The following is an 18,246-nucleotide window of genomic DNA, read 5'->3' as shown; positions in this document are numbered from 1 at the left end:
TCGGCTCGGAGGACCACCACAGAGAAGCACACAATCACTTTCCAGAACATTTCCGTTCACTGTTCCTTGCTGGTGGAATGATCTCAAAACCTCCATCCAGAATGCAGAATTGCTCTAAACATTCAAAAGACAGCTGGAAACTCTTTCGTGTGCACTTAACCTCATCTTTAAAAAAAGAAGTCCCTCAATTCTACCTCTATTCCCTCCCTATTCTTGCTTATGCTACTCTAAGCAGTGTCCAACACTTCAGGCACTTATATTTTTTAGGCAATTTTTGTGAAATTTGTTTTTCTTTTTTTGCATAAAAGCAATGCTAAATGAATAAATTTAAAGGAATTTTGTTGGGACATTGATATCTTATTTTTATCAGCAGCATTGTTTTAGCAAATCATTGTCTCATCTTTGCTGTTGTTGACAATCAGTCCTATTAACAATGCAAGCTTGGCTTCTTAAAAAATTCAAAACTTTAAAAAATGCATGAAAAATCGAGATAAAGTCTGTTGTTGGAAGACTAGGCGGTCATAATCACCCATCTCCAATGTACGTGATACGAGAGGGAATTTTCCCCATCATTGCATCCGAGTATAAAACAGATGGCTTCTTGAAAAAGGTCCCCAGATCCCCATCCAACAAGTGCCTGTAATGGGGTCACATGCACCAAACGTATGTCTTCACCTTCGCTTCCCAGCGCAGAGCACTTTTCTCTGTGCCCTTGGTTTCTCTTTTGTTCCTAATATGACTTTTTGAATTTAATAGAAGCTTAATATGAATTGAAGCTTCGGTCTCTAAATGAGCCAGATGATTTGTTACAGGTGATTTAGCAGATTATATTATGTGAGTAGAGAGTGTTTTCCCTGGGGGGGTGGGGGGTTATCTCTTTAAGGTCGTCTATATTCTGTCTCGTTTCTTTATGCCTCAGAAACACGGTCAGCAGTGGCAGGCTGACAGACTGTTTTTTTTTAGAGCTTGTGAGTGCTAACTCTACACGGTGAAGATTTCCCCTCTTTAAAACCAGGTGCCACAAGAGAGATTCCATGCCCTCCAGCCATTTTTACATGTACTGCAAAAGGAGCTTAAATCACCAATATTTTTTCATATATGCACTTCTTGGCTACACAAGAGACGATTTGTGTTTTTACAGTATTATTCTAAAAAAATTATTGACTTTTTGACTTTTTTTCTCAGTCAAATGCAAAATTAAGTTTTGTTTAAGCCGATCTGCCTTGGCAAGATGTTCTTATTCATTTTAAATGAACCCATTGCCTCAATGATTTTATCAATACACTTTGCATTCGCCTTAATGGACTATCTGTAATTAAATTTGTCACAGTTTACTGTAATCAGCGCTTGGTGCTGAGGAAACATCCTGTGTCATTTATGCAGGTTTTTAATAGCGCATGCGATGTTTTACGATTTCAAAAATATTTACAGATAAATGATAAATCCGTCAGAGTTCCCATTGCCAAATACTCACTTAGCGCAAATGGGGGGTGGGGGGGGGGTGTTAAATAAAAATAAATGACTGGAGAATTAAAGCTCTGAAAACACTCAAGGTCATATTCTTCGGACAAACAAGGAAAAGATACAGAAGAGTCTGTTAGCCTCAACTCCGCTGCTTTCGGCCTGTGTGTGAGGTTTTAGGAGATTTTTCAAGCAGATTGAGTTTGTGCTGACTGCAGACTGACACAAGGGAAGAGCTGTGCACAGAGTATTTAACCCAGCCAAAGCCCACAGATTAGGCCACAACAGTGTGTCAGGAGAATCTTCTTAGCGTACCACCTGATGGGTCACCCTGATATTCATCTCTAAAACGCAGCACTTTGCCCAGCTTTAGGGGGGTTTTCGGTCCAGATTTAGACTGGGATGGCCCTCTACTTTGCTAAATCCCGGATAGCGTATGAGCGCTATCTTTCACAGCTTACTGGTTTCGTCTATCCTCCTGATGTTGTTTTCAGTGTGATTTTAAACTTGTGAATTGTGTATTTGTTTTCCTCCAAGTTCACAACCTTGCATTCAGCTGATGGTTGAAATTAGTTGTGTGGTGTAACATGAAATAGAGCTGCTGGTTTAACATGTTAAATCAACTAATTAAAGAAATGTGTTAACATTCGCAAAGGTCTTGATTTTAATATTTAAACGATTAACTGTCTTAAATTGTGGCTCTCCTGGTAAGCTATGTTGAAAAGCCAGCATGGCGCTACACAAATGCGCAAAAAGACATCTTGTGTAGAATGATCAATAAATAAAAAATGTCAAAACGGGTTGTTGTTGACTGTAGTAATAGGTTTATACTGTTAAAAAATTGTTAGATATAACTACTGGTTCTTGGAGAAGCTGCTCATATCCACTTTGCACAGTGTATGTTCAGTTATATGGAAGTAAAATATACATTGACTTAATGAATTATTCATATTTAATTGACTTCTTCAGTACTTCAACTTGACATAATGTAATGTCTTAAATGATCTTCCCTCTGAGGCTTTTTCGAGCAAATATTGACATGCTATTAATTAGTTTTTTAATCCACTTGTCAATTAATTCATTCCATTCATGAATATAATCTGAAACATTCATGGTTATTGTGGCAGTGCAGTGTTTTGAGCGAGAGAGATGTGGATTATTTTGTCTGTAGTAAGGCAATAACAGCATCTTTTCATCTTCCTGTTCTTCGACACTGTCTTAGGTCATTGAAACTGTAAGTGCAGTGGATAAAGATGAACCACCCAGCGGCCATCGCTTCTTCTTCTCCCTCACAGCAGAGACAGCGGGGAACATGAACTTCACCCTCCGAGACAATAAAGGTACATAACTTCATTAAGACAGTTATAGTGAATCCTTGAATCTCAGCTCTTATTCCCAAGACAGAAAAGGCTTTGTTTTATCTATTCATAGGAGCCATTTTTTCACTTTTCAAATGATGTCATGTGTCTCTTTCTGCAGACAATACCGCTTCTGTTCTAACTAAGCGGAGTGGTTTTCAGAGGAGGGATCAAGCTATGTATCGACTGCCAGTGTTGATAGTGGACAGCGGGTCCCCTGCCCTCAGCAGCACTAACACACTGTCTATTAGAGTGTGTGACTGTGACCCTGATGGGACGCCCCAGTCTTGTGGGACAGAGGCCTTCATGCTGTCTGCTGGACTCAGCACCGGAGCTCTCATCGCCATCCTGGCTTGCATCATCACCCTGCTTGGTAGGAATACATTTACATTTTAGCACTTAAAGAAATGGTTAATATACCTGTTTAATGAAACAAACCGACAATGACAAAATGACACTTTTCTTTGTTTGCTCGCTGAGCATTACTGTCATTGATTGAACCAGCATTGCCATTTCCGTCTGGTCGGGATGATCAAGTCAACACACAGATGGCTTATTATGAAACAACATTTAACATTTGTAATGTCAGTTATATCAAAATGAAACAAAATATTCAGCTGGAAATAGTTTCAGAGGCTGAGAAGGTTACATTTTGAAAATACACTACTGTTCAAATGTTGTTGTTTTTTTAAAACAAATTGTTCAGCAAAGATGCATTAAATTAGTCAAAAGTGGCAGTAATTACATTGTTACAAACTATTTTATTTCAAATAAATGTCATATATTAGAATGTTTTCTAAAGGATCCTGTGACACTGAAGACAGCTGAAAATCCAGCTTTGCCATCAAAGAAATAAATGACATTTAAAAATAAATATATTAAGAGACTCCTTTCAATTAACATTAAAAATAAAATAAAAAATACCTCAAACTTTTGAACAGTAGTGTATTTCATTTTATGTGAGTGTGATAAATCATGCCCAAGGGACTAGGGGCATTTTTTTATTTGTTTTATTATTTATTAATAACATTTGATTTTAAAATATTTGAATTTCTTCTTGTCTCTATAAGAGAAAAATAATATAAAGTTCTCAGGATTTAAAAATGCCAGAGAGCTTTCTGAATGCAGCTTCCAAATTAAGGATATTTTCCCAATTTTTGTTATTGTTTTTCAAACCATTTTTTAAGAGCTTCTTTGCATTTCCACCTCCCACATACTGACATTTAGCGCGCATTTGGGCTGCCGTTACTTTAGAAGTGCTGGCACGGCAGCTCTAACAGTTGGGACTCGGCATGCGTCGAGAGGTCTGTTTGGACACAATTGACTTGTTTACCCTCTACAGGGAGGCTGCTGGTCTGGATGATTACTTATTATTTGAGCCTTATTAGCTGATTGTTTGATGAGTGACCTCTACCCAATATGTACCATTCACTTGGTCTGATTGGTTGACTGGCGTGTCTTTGTGTTGATTTGTTGACCTGAAGACTGCGCAGAGGGAGTGAATGCAGTCCTGATGGTTTGATTGATTTCTTGATTATACCATTGATAGGTTGTCTCTCTGGCTGTGATGGCGATGTGAAGATCTGTCTATGGACACAGACACAACTCTATTTGCTGACAGATGTCGCCTCTCATCATAAAAGAGAGAGTACTGTTATTGTGACAAGACAGGAATTTCTGTGTGTACATTTTGTCCAAACCCCAGTAGTTTCCTTTTTTTTTTTTTTTTGAAAAAGTATGAACAAGTAAAAAAGGAATCTCTTTCCGCCTCCTCTGTGCTCTTATGCCTAAGTATGAACAAGTTAATTTCTATCTTCATATATACATTACAACTAAAGAGCAGATCGGAAATAATACATTGTAGTGAAGCTGAGTGCAATACGTTTCAACGTTTCACATGTCTTGGAGCAATATAGGATCACTTCAAAAAAATAATTTTCTTTTCCAGTAAAAAAAATATTAAACGTGGTGTAGCAAAACTGAGACATTAAGACATTTCAGATCGTAAATTGCTTTTCCCTCTTATTTTAATAATATCCTCTTAAAATTTTAATAATGATATATTTGAAAATGCTATTTATTCCTGTGATGGCAAAGCTGAATTTTCAGCATCATTACTCCAGTCTTCAGTGTCACATTATAATTCAGAAATCATTGTAATATGATGATTTGGTGCTCAAAACGGTTGTGCGTAATATTGAATAGAAAGTTCAAAACAACATGATTTATTTGAAATAGAAATCTTTATTTTTAAGAATGTATATAAACAGAGCAGTGTGAACATGCTTTAGAACATCTCAAAGAAAGCACAAAATAGTCATGGAGTAAATAACATAAAGCTGAGTATATAATTAAAATATTTTCATTTATGGGTGGAAAAAAATCCTTTAATGGAGAAACTAACATTAGGAATGTAACTGAATGTGTCCTGTCTGAATAATAATATTTTTAAAAAATCATACTGATCCAAAGCTTTTTAACAGTAGTGTAATTCAAGCCATATTCTCAGAATGTAAGAAAACGTTAATCTCGGTTTTGCTTCTCATTGTTGTCCTTCCTCAGGTTCAACAGGAACCTTTGAGAAATCCCATCTTCATCAAACAGCACAGCTTGTGGCCCACAGTAGCAGATTCCATCATTATGTTGATTGATTGCAGTTTTTGAGTATTTATCATCTGAACGTGCGCTCTGCTAACAGCTGTAACTGATGTTAAATAGTCATTCCTGTGGTTTGCTGTCTCGTGTGAATGTAGGGTCCTCCAGTGCCACCACCCCTCTACCCCCTCTCCTCCCAAACTACATGAGTTGGATTAGACCACTGCGCTGCCTGATCTGAGCAATGCAGTTATTTTTGGCAAAGAGAGTCCGGCCCCTAAGGGGCTCAAGACTGCTCACTCATGGTTGAGGGGAGGAGGAGACTGAGGAGGATGGCTTCAGACGATGAGAGCTGCGGAGGGAGAAGGATCAGCTTTTTCTGCTTTTATCTTATTCAGAGTAATGAATCAACAAGCTTTTTGCCTGCTGTTGCTTTAGTTATCAAAGCAGCGCACAACTAAACCATGCCAGGCAATGAATGTTACACAACAACGTCAACTTTGAGTCTTTTTTTTTTATATCTAACAACATACAAAATAATTTCCCCATTAAAGGATTTTTTTTCACCCAGAAATGAAAATATTGCTATTATATACTCAGCCTTGTTATGTCACCCCTTTTGTGCTTTTATTTATTTTTTTTTTTTTTTGTACACAGAATTATGTTCTAAAGAATTTTTGATACATTCTTAAAAACAAAGATTTTTTTTATTGGCATTTATGGTTCCATAGAGAAGCTTTAACATCTACGGAACCTTTACATCCCATAATTTTTTTTATATTGGAATTAAAATGTACTTCTCACTAAGAATACAAAAATGGGACAGTTCACAAATATGGTCACATCAGTACGAAACCCCACGTTTGAACCTTTATTTTTAATGAAAACCGATGATGAAGCCGTATGATCAACACATTCTCACACCCAACTCGTCACATATGGACGCTTGGCCAGGACCCCTTGTCGTCACTTTTCAACGAACTGGGCGTACCTTTATCGTCAATTTTCGACGCGCTGGGTGCTCCATTCATTTCAATGAGAAACTTTTGGCGTCATACACAGACGCATTTAATTCTTTGCGTTTGTAAAAGCAGACATGATTTTATTAATATTTAAAGGCTACTTTTATATTTTGGAGCAACTAACCCAACTCCTACCCTAAACCTACCCACATCTTAACAATATAAAACACATACCAGGCAAATAAATGTACAGTCACAAGTATTTATTGCAAAATCTGACCAAAACAGTATAAAAGAATTAGCTCATGTTGCATTCCAAGTCTTCTGAAGTCATACGATGTCTTCATGTGAAGAACAGAGTTGATCTTGATGTTTTAATCGCTGAATTGATGATCCCGCTGCCCCGTGAACGAACTCATTCATATCTCATTCAAATAATTCAAAAGACTCTTGAGCATGACGCAATCGGTCACAAGACACAGGAGAGCCAATGGCATTTTAGAATCAATGCTGACGTAATGACGCAATTGGTCACAAGACATACGAGAGCCAATGCAATTTCACTATGAAATCTGAAGTACGGACGGCAATATTTGAAATTTGATGTGTTTGTTCATGATCTTTGGCGGATGGAGATGCTGATCGCTTTTGGGGATTTTCTTCATACAAATCAATCGTTTGGCCTCGGAAAACTTGGATTATTTAACTTTTTTGAATAACTCGTGGATGCAGTCGTATGTTATATCCTGTGTTTTATATCATGTTCACACAAATGGGTAGGTTTAGGGATGGGGTGGGGTTGGGTTACATGTTAAAATGTGTCTAAATAGCGTAAATAAAATAAATGTAAATGAAATTATGCTTGCTGATTTAATTGAGAAGCACACTCCAACATGTCATAATGGCAAAATTATAAACCAATAAATAATTTCAATAAATAAATCAAAAAATAAATTTCACCATGACGATAATATTCCCATTCCCAGTGCGTCTGTGTATGACGCCAAAGGTTTCTCATTGAAATGAATGGAGCACCCAGCGCGTCGAAAATTGACGATAAAGGTACGCCCAGTTCGTTGAAAAGTGACGACAAGGGGTCCGGGTAAAGCGTCCATATGTGACGAGTTGGGTGTGAGAATGTGTTGGTATGATATACCTTTGTAAGAGGAACAATTGATTGAATGTCAGTTGGCCACCATTCACTTTCATTGAATGAAAAATATCATCTTGGATGTTGTGCTATAAATAATCCCTTTAGTATTCCACGGGAGAATGAAACTCATGCAGGTTTAGAACATGAGGCTAGTAAATGATGACAGATTTTCAGGTGAACTCCCTATTGCACGCTTGCCTAGTGTCATTACAGCATCTCAGTAACACTATCAAACCCATTGATATAATTTTTTGAAAAATGTCACACACAAAAAAAAAAAAAAAGAGATCTGACCGAACCGCTGCGGTAAACACACTGCTCTTTATCGGTGTTTGCATAAAGTAATCTAAAGGATTTTGGGAGAACATATCACATGATGACAGCTGCTGTGCCGTTCTAGTCGTTCTGAGGGAAACCTTGTGCTCATTATTCCAGTCTTAGGTGGAGGAATATAGAGAGGTCAGGTAAGCCCGAGGCACTCTGATACATTCATGTCCACAGGTCACACTCGCAACACTGACATCACCTTTTCAATTTCTGCTCGACCGATTGCAGGGCATCTTGTCTTCCAGATGCGCTTCTCTATGGCCTCCGACAGTGCAAGTGGACGGCAGTCAGTAATACTTATGAGGGCCCTTAAGGCGATGTAGTGTGCTCTTGCATCACCCAGAATAAATCATATTTTATTTTCGCAGATAATGTCACCATTGTGAAAACGCAGGGACAGACAGGTGTCATAAAGCACAAACACCTTGTGTTGGGCAGCGGCATAAATGTCAACAGCCAGATAGATCCGCATATCGCCAGTATATCTTGATTAGTCTTCACTGCCCTGGGCTATTGGCATCGGTTGAGATATGTGTAGGGAACGCATGAGAGCGAGAGAAAGAGAGAGAGAATGAAGGGCAGCGCATAATCTAGTAGTCGCTGCCTCATTTTTAAGAGGTCGATGAGAACGTGGCCCCCACAAAATATCCCACTTGTTGTTTAATTGATTCTGGATGACGGATTGTTTTCTCAATCCAATTACTGCAAATTGAGGATAATGTTAAATTGATCTGCTGCTCCCGTTGAACATCCATCTTGTGTCAAAATTGCAGAGAGGGTAAATCAAGCCTTAAAGTGGGTGCAGTCTGTAACAGTTAAGTTTTAAGTCTGAATTAGATCTATATAACTCTTAGTAATCACATTTAACTAATTCAAACCCTGTACTCTCAGAATGTGTGTTTAATTTTTTTTATTACAGTATACAAAAGCTTGTCACTGGTGCACTAGTACCTTATTTACCCCTAAAGGGCTCATAGTAGTGCCATGAGGGTATCCATATTACTACTGAAATGTAATAATGTGTACGTGTTTTAGTGGTAGAGGTACACAGTTGCCTATTTAAAGTGACAAGCTGTTGTACCCCTAAAGGTACGATTTGTCCACAGTTTTTTTCTGATGTTTTGTCTTTTAAAGAACTGTTTTCATATTGGAATGGTGAACAATAGGATCACATTGTCTCTAAAACTATACTTTGCACAGAATTAGATTTCTTCTAAATAAATTTTTCTACTTAAAACTAAGTTGTTTTGAGTTTAAAGGAGAAATGAACCATTTTCATGTAGACAAATGTTTTGTTTATGTCCTAGAAAATATTTAAAAAACAACTGCATAAATATAGGATACGCATGTGTCCATTATTAATGAATAGTTCACGCAAAAATTACATTTGTTATCATTTACTCAGGCATGTTGTTCCAAAACCAAGTCATGTTGTTTCTTTTGTGGAATGCAAAAGAAGATATTTATGCATAATGTCCAAGCTGCTCTTTTCTATACCATGAATTAAAGAATGTTAAAGAATGTGATTTTATTTAAAGCATTGAGCAATTTACAAAGCAAGCAAACAAATAATAATTCTGATCAAATCATATATAAGATATTCTATAGTAGAAAACATATCCAAAGCAACCCAAGCTTTTTACCAAAACCAATGATCACATTCAAAATTTGTGAGAAAAGATTCCCGTATCTGGAAAAATCTCTGGTTTACCAACATTTTCCATACCTAATTTTCTCCAAGTTACAAAAAAAAAAAAAAAAAAAAAAAGGCCATAAGTAATCACAAACATTTCAAATGACTCATTTCACTCTACAAGGCCTTCTTCTGATTCCTTTGTGTGAGGACAAGGAGGAAAGATATATATATATAATATATATATAAATATTTTTTATTTCCTGAAAATATGGCCTTGAAGCCACGGTCTCCCTTCATTGTATGACAGCTTTTACGTCATTATTTACATTTTACGTAAGATTATCTTTTTGTGTTCGACAGAAAAACAAAACAAAAACAAGGTTGAGTAAATAATGACATTTTTCTTTTTCCCTATTCTTTCAAATACCATTTTATAGCATTTCTTTTGTTGGCACCATAAACCGTTGCAAGACTGTTGCTCTTGAATTTAAGGTCGATGTTGGCTTTGCTTTTGTTTATATCATTCCCGGAGTGTGTGTGTGTGTACTGTGATTATGACTGCACTCGTGCAGCCGCTGCCTCGCCAGCCCACTCGCCCAGCTTGTCTGCCCCTGCAAAACGACACTAGGCCTGAGGATGAAGTATGAGACTTTGGCACCATATTTCACACTCGCTGTGGCAGGCCTGAAGGATGGATCATTAGACGTTTGCCTCCCTTTTTCCTCCACTCTATCTTTCTCTCGCTCCAGTCTGCTCCCACTTACACCTCCTCTTTCTCTCTCCCTACTTTATCTGCTCCCTTCCCTCCCCCTCGAGCTTAGCATTGGCAGCCAAATACACATATGCGCTATCTACATTGAGAGAGAGAGAGAGAGAGAGATAGACTCCCGTGGGAGGACTGTGTTGTGGCTGTACTGTAAGATCCCTCGCATTCATGGGTCTGAGAGCGGCAAGAGATTGGTTTTTGCATTCCACACACCACAAAAATGGATTTATTTGACTTTTTTTGTGCATGTGTCTTGTTATGTTAGTTATTTCTCGCTATATGCTTCCCCTTTTCTCTTTTCATATTGACAGAATTTCGTCGTCTCTTTCACGGCATCTTTTTCCGTGCATTATTTGATCCCCGGTTTGAATCGCCGAGACGCACGTCTTTTGTGCGACGGTGCAGCCTTGCCTCTCGTTGATAGTTTTGATGTGCTGTATACGGGGTCTGTGCTTTCAGGGCAGGGTGATATTTTCTGACTGACATATAATCCAGTCTTATTTTACACATACAGTAGGCATATGCTGCACTCATTAAAAGGATTTAATGCTGGCCTTTCCCGAATAAGCAGCTTGTGTTTGAGCGAGAAGGAAGCGAGTGGCCGTTAAAGCCTCATATTTACAGCGGCAACACATCCTGCCCTAAATCTTGCTCTTCATGCATCTATGTGTTTATCTCTGTCTGTTTGCTTATGTTCACACATGACAGAGCAAAGAGTGAGAAGACAGAACTGTTGGCATGTGCTTCATTCTCAGCCGTGCATGTGCTTGTGTGCGTGGATAAGGGTCCGTACAGTTAATAACCACTGTAAACAAACATGCAGGATGAGATTAAATCAAACTGTAACACCTTTAACACATCCTGCTCCTAGGAGCACCTCCCATGATGAAACACCTCCTGCTCAGGATTTGTCAGCAGTGTTATTAAAATCACTACAGCCCGGTCTGATGAACTTATTGATAAAACTAATGTACCAGATCTGCCCTAATTGAACTGCAGAGATAATTCAGCTTATCTTTCATGTTGCACTTTAAAGCGCCAGGCCTCGAGGCAGAATTGTTCTATAGGGTGTAAAACAATGAGAGAGTAATATTTTGGGGCCGGCGTCATAAATATTGTTGAGATACAGCCACGGTCGAGTTCTATCTGATTCTACACCCCTTATGTCTTTGCTTATCTTGCAAGGAAGGTAAATGGACTGCTTGAGATTTGATGGTGTGTGTGTGTGGTCCTTGTAAACCCCACAAAGATACCAATATCTAAAAATCCTTGTCCTTATAAGCCTAGAAGGAAAACAGCTTAGAAATCATCCTATAGGCTATGTTAGAATATACAGTTTGTACAGTATAAAAAAATATTTTTTATATAATTATGATAATTGTTAAAATAATAATTATGTCTGTAACCATATGTATTCACAATACATGAAAACCCAACATGCTTGTTTTTCTCAAGAAAAAAAACTTCGGTGCATTTACATCTTACCTGGTGCTTGACTTTTCATAGAATTGTTGCTAACTGTGGCAAGGGCATGCATCTGTTATGAAGCAATTTATTAAACACTATATAAAAAGGGGTTTCTTGTTCACAATGTTAGCAAATTGTTTAACGGTAATGACTATTTATTCAAGGTGTAAACAGCACTGTGCAGCTATTTGTGCCTCATAGTCTGGTGGAAACAGACTGAACTATAAATAAATGCACTTAAGATGTCAGAGAAGTGGCCTTGTTCTTGTTTTTTTAGTGACCCAAGTTTTAATTTAACTTATGACTTGTTTGAATCCATATTCTCTTTCTTATTGTCTATATTATTATTACTATATTATTAAAAAGTAAAATAAATACACTCACCTAAAAGATTATTAGGAACACCTGTTCAATTTCTCATTAATGAAATTATCTAATCAACCAATCACATGGCAGTTGCTTCAATGCATTTAGGGGTGTGGTCCTGGTCAAAAAAATCTCTTGAATTCCAAACTGAATGTCAGAATGTGAAAGAAAGGTGATTTAAGCAATTTTGAGTGTGGCATGGTTGTTGGTGCCATACAGGCCGGTCTGAGTATTTCACAATCTGCTCAGTTACTGGGATTTTCACGCACAACCATTTGTAGGGTTTACAAAGAATGGTGTGAAAAGAGAAAAACATCCAGTATGCGGCAGTCCTGTGGGCGAAAATGCCTTGTTGATGCTAGAGGTCAGAGGAGAATGGGCTGACTGATTCAAGCTGATAGAAGAGCAACTTTGACTGAAATAACCACTCATTATCACTGAGGTATGCAGCAAAGTATTTGTGAAGCCACAACACACACAACCTTGAGGCGGATGGGCTACAACAGCAGAAGACCCCACCGGGTACCACTCATCTCCACTACAAATAGGAAAAAGAGGATACAATTTGCACAAGCTCACCAAAACTGGACAGTTGAAAACTGAAGATTCTCAATTTCTCTTAAAACATTTAGATGGTAGAGTCAGAATTTGGTGTAAACAGAATGAGAACATGGACCCATCATGCCTTGTTACACTGTGCAGGCTGGTGGTGGTGTAATGGTGTGGGGGATGTTTTCTTGGCACACTTTAGGCCCAATTGGGCATCGTTTAAATGCCACGGCCTACCTGAGCATTGTTTCTGACCATGTCCATCCCTTTATGACCACCATGTACCCATCCTCTGATGGCTACATCCAGCAGGATAATGCACCATGTCACAAAGCTTGAATCATTTCAGATTGGTTTCTTGAACATGACAATGAGGTCACTGTACTAAAATGGCCCCCACAGTCACCAGTTCTCAACCCAATAGAGCATCTTTGGGATGTGGTGGAACGGGAGCTTCGTGCCCTGGATGTGCACCCCACAAATCTCCATCAACTGCAAGATGCTATCCTATCAATATGGGCCAACATTTCTAAAGAATGCTTTCAGCACCTTTTTGAATCAATGCCACAAAACATTAAGGCAGTTCTGAAGACGAAAGGGAGTCAAACACAGTATTAGTATGGTGTTCCTAATAATCCTTTAGGTGAGTGTAAATGTAATGAAATTAAATAAATGCAAATAAGTTATTGTCTTGATGCTGTATTTAAGGTTTTTAACTATATAAATTAATAAAATACTTATACAGACTTGATAGAGGCTATATGCATACGTTATTAAACTATGCAATTATACTTGTCAGTAAACATGCATGTTATTGTATTACCTAATAGTAGTAATGGATTACAGTGCAATCAGCTGTCAGCTGTTAAATGTAACACCATTAGATACAGTAATACCAATTTAGTTCAACCAATTACCAGGCAATGCTTTATTTTGTCCAGTCTGTGGTATAGCATGTCTCATTAGCAATTAAAAAAAAAAACACTTAAGCAAAACATGGTCAGGTCAAAAAGTCTGAATAATTTTGGTCCAAATCTTTTTATCAGTTTTACTGAAGAATTTTTGGGTATAAAAGGTCACAGTTTACTTTACTTTGCTATCTTCACTTACATAAACGAAATATAGTGTCCTGCGCCCAGTAAATTATAGCTGGCGTTTGAATAATTTTTGGTTTGACTGTATATCACTACTGTCTAAAAGTTTGCTCTCTGTAATATTTTTTTCCCTACTTATGCTTACAAAGACTGCATTTATTTGTTCAAAAATACAGTAAAAAGTAATTGTCATTATTATTATTTTTAATGCAATTTATTCTTGGGATGCAAGGATTTTCAGCATCATTACTCCAATCTTCAGTGTCACATGATCCTTCAGAAGTCATTCTAATATGATTATTTGGTGCTTAATAAACATTTCTTATTATTATCAATGTTGTAAACAGCTGTGCTGCTTAATGTTTTTGTGGAAACCATGATACTTTTTTTCATCAATTCTTTGATGAAAGGAAAATTCAAAAGAACAGCAAATCTTTTGTAACATTATAACTGTTACTTGACAAATATAATGTGTCCTTGCTCAATAAAAGTATAAACATATTTTTTTTATACATACACACACACATATATATATTATATATATATATATATATATATATATATATATATATATATATATATATATATATATACCTCAACAATTGAACGATAATGTGTGCTTTTATTTAGATTTGCAGTCTACCAGTATGTAAACTTAATGTGCCTAACATGCACTCTGTATTGTCAATGTGTGATTTTACTGATGATAGTTCTCGTTTTAACACTATGTTTTTCTGTCTTGGGTTTCCAGTGCTGGTGCTGCTGATTGTGACAATGAGGAGGAGGAAGAAGGAACCCCTGATCCTAGACGAAGACCGGGATGTGCGGGAGAACATTGTGCGCTACGACGATGAAGGTGGAGGCGAGGAAGACACGGAGGCATTCGACATGGTGGCATTGCGAAACCTCAACATAGTGAGGGACAGCAAAGCCCGCCGAGACGTCACCCCGGAGGTGCCCACCCTTTACTGCTCCCGCCCTCCCCCTTACAAAATCACTCCAGACAACGGGATCTTCCGGGAATTTATATGGGACCGCCTGAAGGACGCTGACGTCGATCCTTCAGCGCCTCCCTACGACTCCCTGCAGACATACGCTTTCGAGGGCAGCGGCTCCGTGGCCGAGTCCCTCAGCTCCCTGGACTCCTTGAGCACAGACTCGGAGCAGAACTATGACTATCTGAGCGACTGGGGACCTCGCTTCAGGAAGCTTGCCGACCTGTACGGTCACGGCGACAGCAGCAATATATTCTCCTCCTAGCCGGGATTAAAATTACTGCCAAGGTCTGCTCAATCAAGAGCATAATGGAAATGAACAATGATCAAGAGAATACCACTGACTCGTTGATGCTTGACAGAAGAGGAGAGAAAAAAAGGGAACATTCAATGCGCAGGAGGGAGATTTATCTGCAGAGAGCAGCGGTTTTGATAACGAATAGACTGCGGAAATTCGAGTCAGAAGCACTTCTATTTAAATTGCAGTTAGATGCCAAGTCTAGACTTGGGATGTGGTTGCAAGCGCCCAAAGAGCGATCTTCAGGCCCAAGAGAATAACGGACAGTGGACCGCTGCGCCATGTGAGCTGGTCCAGGAATACCAATTGTTTCTAAGAGACATTTGAAGTGCTCTCCCCATGGTTATAAATGAGAACAGTGCCATCCAGCTAGCCATACAGCAGCGATGCTCGAAAGATCAATGTTTCTGTTCCATCAGTTTCTATGACTCATAGGTTCTTAAAAAAAGAAGAAAATCAATACGAATTCAGCATCCGAGAACACCGATATCTTCCGAACGCATTGCCTAGCGAGGATCTGCAGCTCTTGCTTTGTAAAATATCCGTTATGCATAGCTTCACGTCATTTACCAGGCCTTAGTTCCACAAGAAAATTTGGGCAGAGGCGCATCGCTATCACAACTTCTGAAGTATCCTGCAGTCATGCCGACCAAAATACAAGTCAAGCTCATAGTGAATAGACTTTGATGTATCGAGCAGGACAGGCCGGAGTGGATTTAATCATTGAAAATGTATAGTACTTGCCTTTCAGTTGATGCTGTCAACCTGAGTTATTTTGAGAAGTTATTTTGTAAGTTTGTAGAGAGAACCCTTATGACAGCGAGCGTTTGAAGGGGAGTCTTTTGTATTAAGCCTATTTCTTTCTCGAAAACCTCAGTCTCAGTGGAGAAACTCAAAGCGGCGAAATGTTTTTTTGTAGTGCTCTATGCTGTCCCGTGTACAGTTTTTTTTTTTTCTTATTGCAGTGGTTCTTGCTGAATATCGTGTGAGAGCTGTTTGTTTTAAAGCAGGCCTTGTTTATATGAGTCTGAGTTGCAAATTGTGAGGGGTGAAAAAAGAATGTAAAGACATTATCCTAATTAGCTAATATCTGGCGACGTGTGAAACGGTGTATAACATACGGACAACACAGACCTTACTACTACAGTATATTCAATGTTTAGCTGGTGTCCGACAGGTTGTTATCATGATTTTGAATTGTAACGATATGAAATGACAGTAACAGATTCTAAAGCTGGGAAGACATTTTGTACAGATTTTTGTAATAAAGCACACAAATTGCAGCACACAGTGTGGCCATTTCCTGACGCGACCGCTTTCATTTATTCAGACATCACAACGGTGAATTGATGTGGAGATCTTACTGCTAAATCGGCTGCTTTTGTTTGTGGAACAAGGTGGTTCGCACACAGACATGATATGTAATCAAGGCCAGCGGAGAGAGCCAACAGGGCTTTGAGTTTGATGAATGACACGAAGCTTGTCAGAGCATTTAAAAGGCCTCAGCTAAATTAGCCTCCGAAAGAGGAGATTGATGATTCAGTTAGTGAACGCAAGCATACATCCAGAAATACGATCGCGCGTCCAAGCGCGGGCAGACTGGGGTGTGCGGCGACACGGTCGGACATAAAGCTTAGCCTATAAATTGTCTCGCCTGGGCTAGTTAGATCCCTCCAATGAACTCGCACACAGCTTGACGTGTTAGGATGGCAGTCTTTCCACGAACGCCTGTTGCAGCCTGGCCTGTGCTATCACAGTGTGAGATAGCTGTGATCTGTTCTGAGTCAGGAAACATGTTCCATTTCAGTTTCTTCCCCAACCAATTCTGGCACTCAGATAGATACCGTAAACAGTTTTTCAGATGGCATAAACAATACACGCTTTCAATTTGTCCCTTGTTCACGTGCTCATTATCAACTGTGGATGTGCCCATCACAGAGATATACATTTGATTTGAATCATATGGGATATTATGTCTTGCCCAGTCTGCATGATTATAAAGTGATCATTTCACGCCGTCGATAATGGATTTGGCTTTCAACACAAATGATAACTTGTCATTTTGTTTGTTTATCTGACTAAGGGTAATAAAGACTGAGAATACTGCCTGTGATCATTAGAAGGAAGCTGCTATCAGAAAGCAAATGTAATTATTTGTTAACTGGCTCACTAAATGAAAACTAAAAGGGCAATTGAAATCTCGTTTGACTTGGCACTAAGTAATAATAAATACAGTTTTAATTAAGCAAGTCACTGCAGCGAGCAGATAATGCAAACAAAGGAGGATAGGGTCACACCATCATTGTTCTCCTTACGGATATCAGACTATAACACATATATCAAAGGGACTGAAAATCAATGTCGCTTTTTCTTTTCATGAGTTTGATTCTGTTTACTTTTACAAACTGGTCACTGCTTGCTTTGGGATTATGCCAATGTTATTAGGAAATGATCTCATAACGCACATGAGAGGAATGCCGGGCTTGTCACAAGTGGCTTAATAAAACATACTGGTGCTCTTTTGAAAAGAAAAATCATTCATTCACAGCTTCAAGATCTCAAGCAGACCTTCATAATTTATTCAGAAAATATTTATAAGAACAGCTCTGAATAGAACGCTCATCCTGTCTTCTGTTTCTTTTTTATTTACATCACATTGAGTTATGTCTTTTCTTAATGGCTTCACATTCATTTCCATTAAGTGCAATGTGAACTCGGTGTCAGGCTGAGAGAGAATGCACGGTTGTCTAAGTGGAATTTCCTTTCTGAACCGAGGAGGTCTCTTAGCAGGTTGACAATCTGTGACCCGATTGATTCAACCGCTTCTTCTTTAAGAAAAAGAAAAACTGATATATAGAGAAACATGTTCATGGTTTTATAGGAAACCACTTCAATTTATATGCATCATTTTTTAAATAAAATAATAGGTATTATTTCAGTGTGAGTACAGTGCAAGGTCATTTCAACTGCTCAGCTGCTAAGTGATTGAAAAGTGTGATAATGACAGCTTCAGTCCAGTGGCTGATTACTCAGAATTAATATGACTTATGAAATGATTTTAACACCATAAGTAGTTCTTAAGTTCTCCTCACTTGATTAAGGTAATTTAAAAAACAATTCTGAAATGGCACTTATAACATTAAATGGAGTTCCAAACATAGGTTAAGGAGGAGCCTAAACATTCAGTCCTGTCAATCAGAGCGTATATAAGCAGCAGTC

General features: G+C 38.3%; 1 protein-coding gene across 1 annotated transcript in view; it reads left to right on the top strand.

Annotated features, from left to right (window-relative positions):
- cdh7a (cadherin 7a) overlaps positions 1 to 16,310 on the top strand; it is a 62,818-nt gene extending 46,508 nt beyond the window's left edge. The window contains exons 10-12 of the mRNA XM_067453702.1: positions 2,684 to 2,801; positions 2,941 to 3,192; positions 14,486 to 16,310. Coding sequence (XP_067309803.1) covers positions 2,684 to 2,801; positions 2,941 to 3,192; positions 14,486 to 14,994 — 879 coding nt within the window. The 3' untranslated portion in view covers positions 14,995 to 16,310. The remainder of the gene's footprint in view (positions 1 to 2,683; positions 2,802 to 2,940; positions 3,193 to 14,485) is intronic.
- The last annotated feature ends 1,936 nt before the right edge of the window (positions 16,311 to 18,246 follow it).

This window comes from Pseudorasbora parva, chromosome 9 (genome assembly GCF_024679245.1).
Source record: "Pseudorasbora parva isolate DD20220531a chromosome 9, ASM2467924v1, whole genome shotgun sequence".
NCBI classification, from domain to species: Eukaryota; Metazoa; Chordata; class Actinopteri; order Cypriniformes; family Gobionidae; genus Pseudorasbora; species Pseudorasbora parva.
This window is presented reverse-complemented; position numbering and strand designations above follow the sequence as displayed.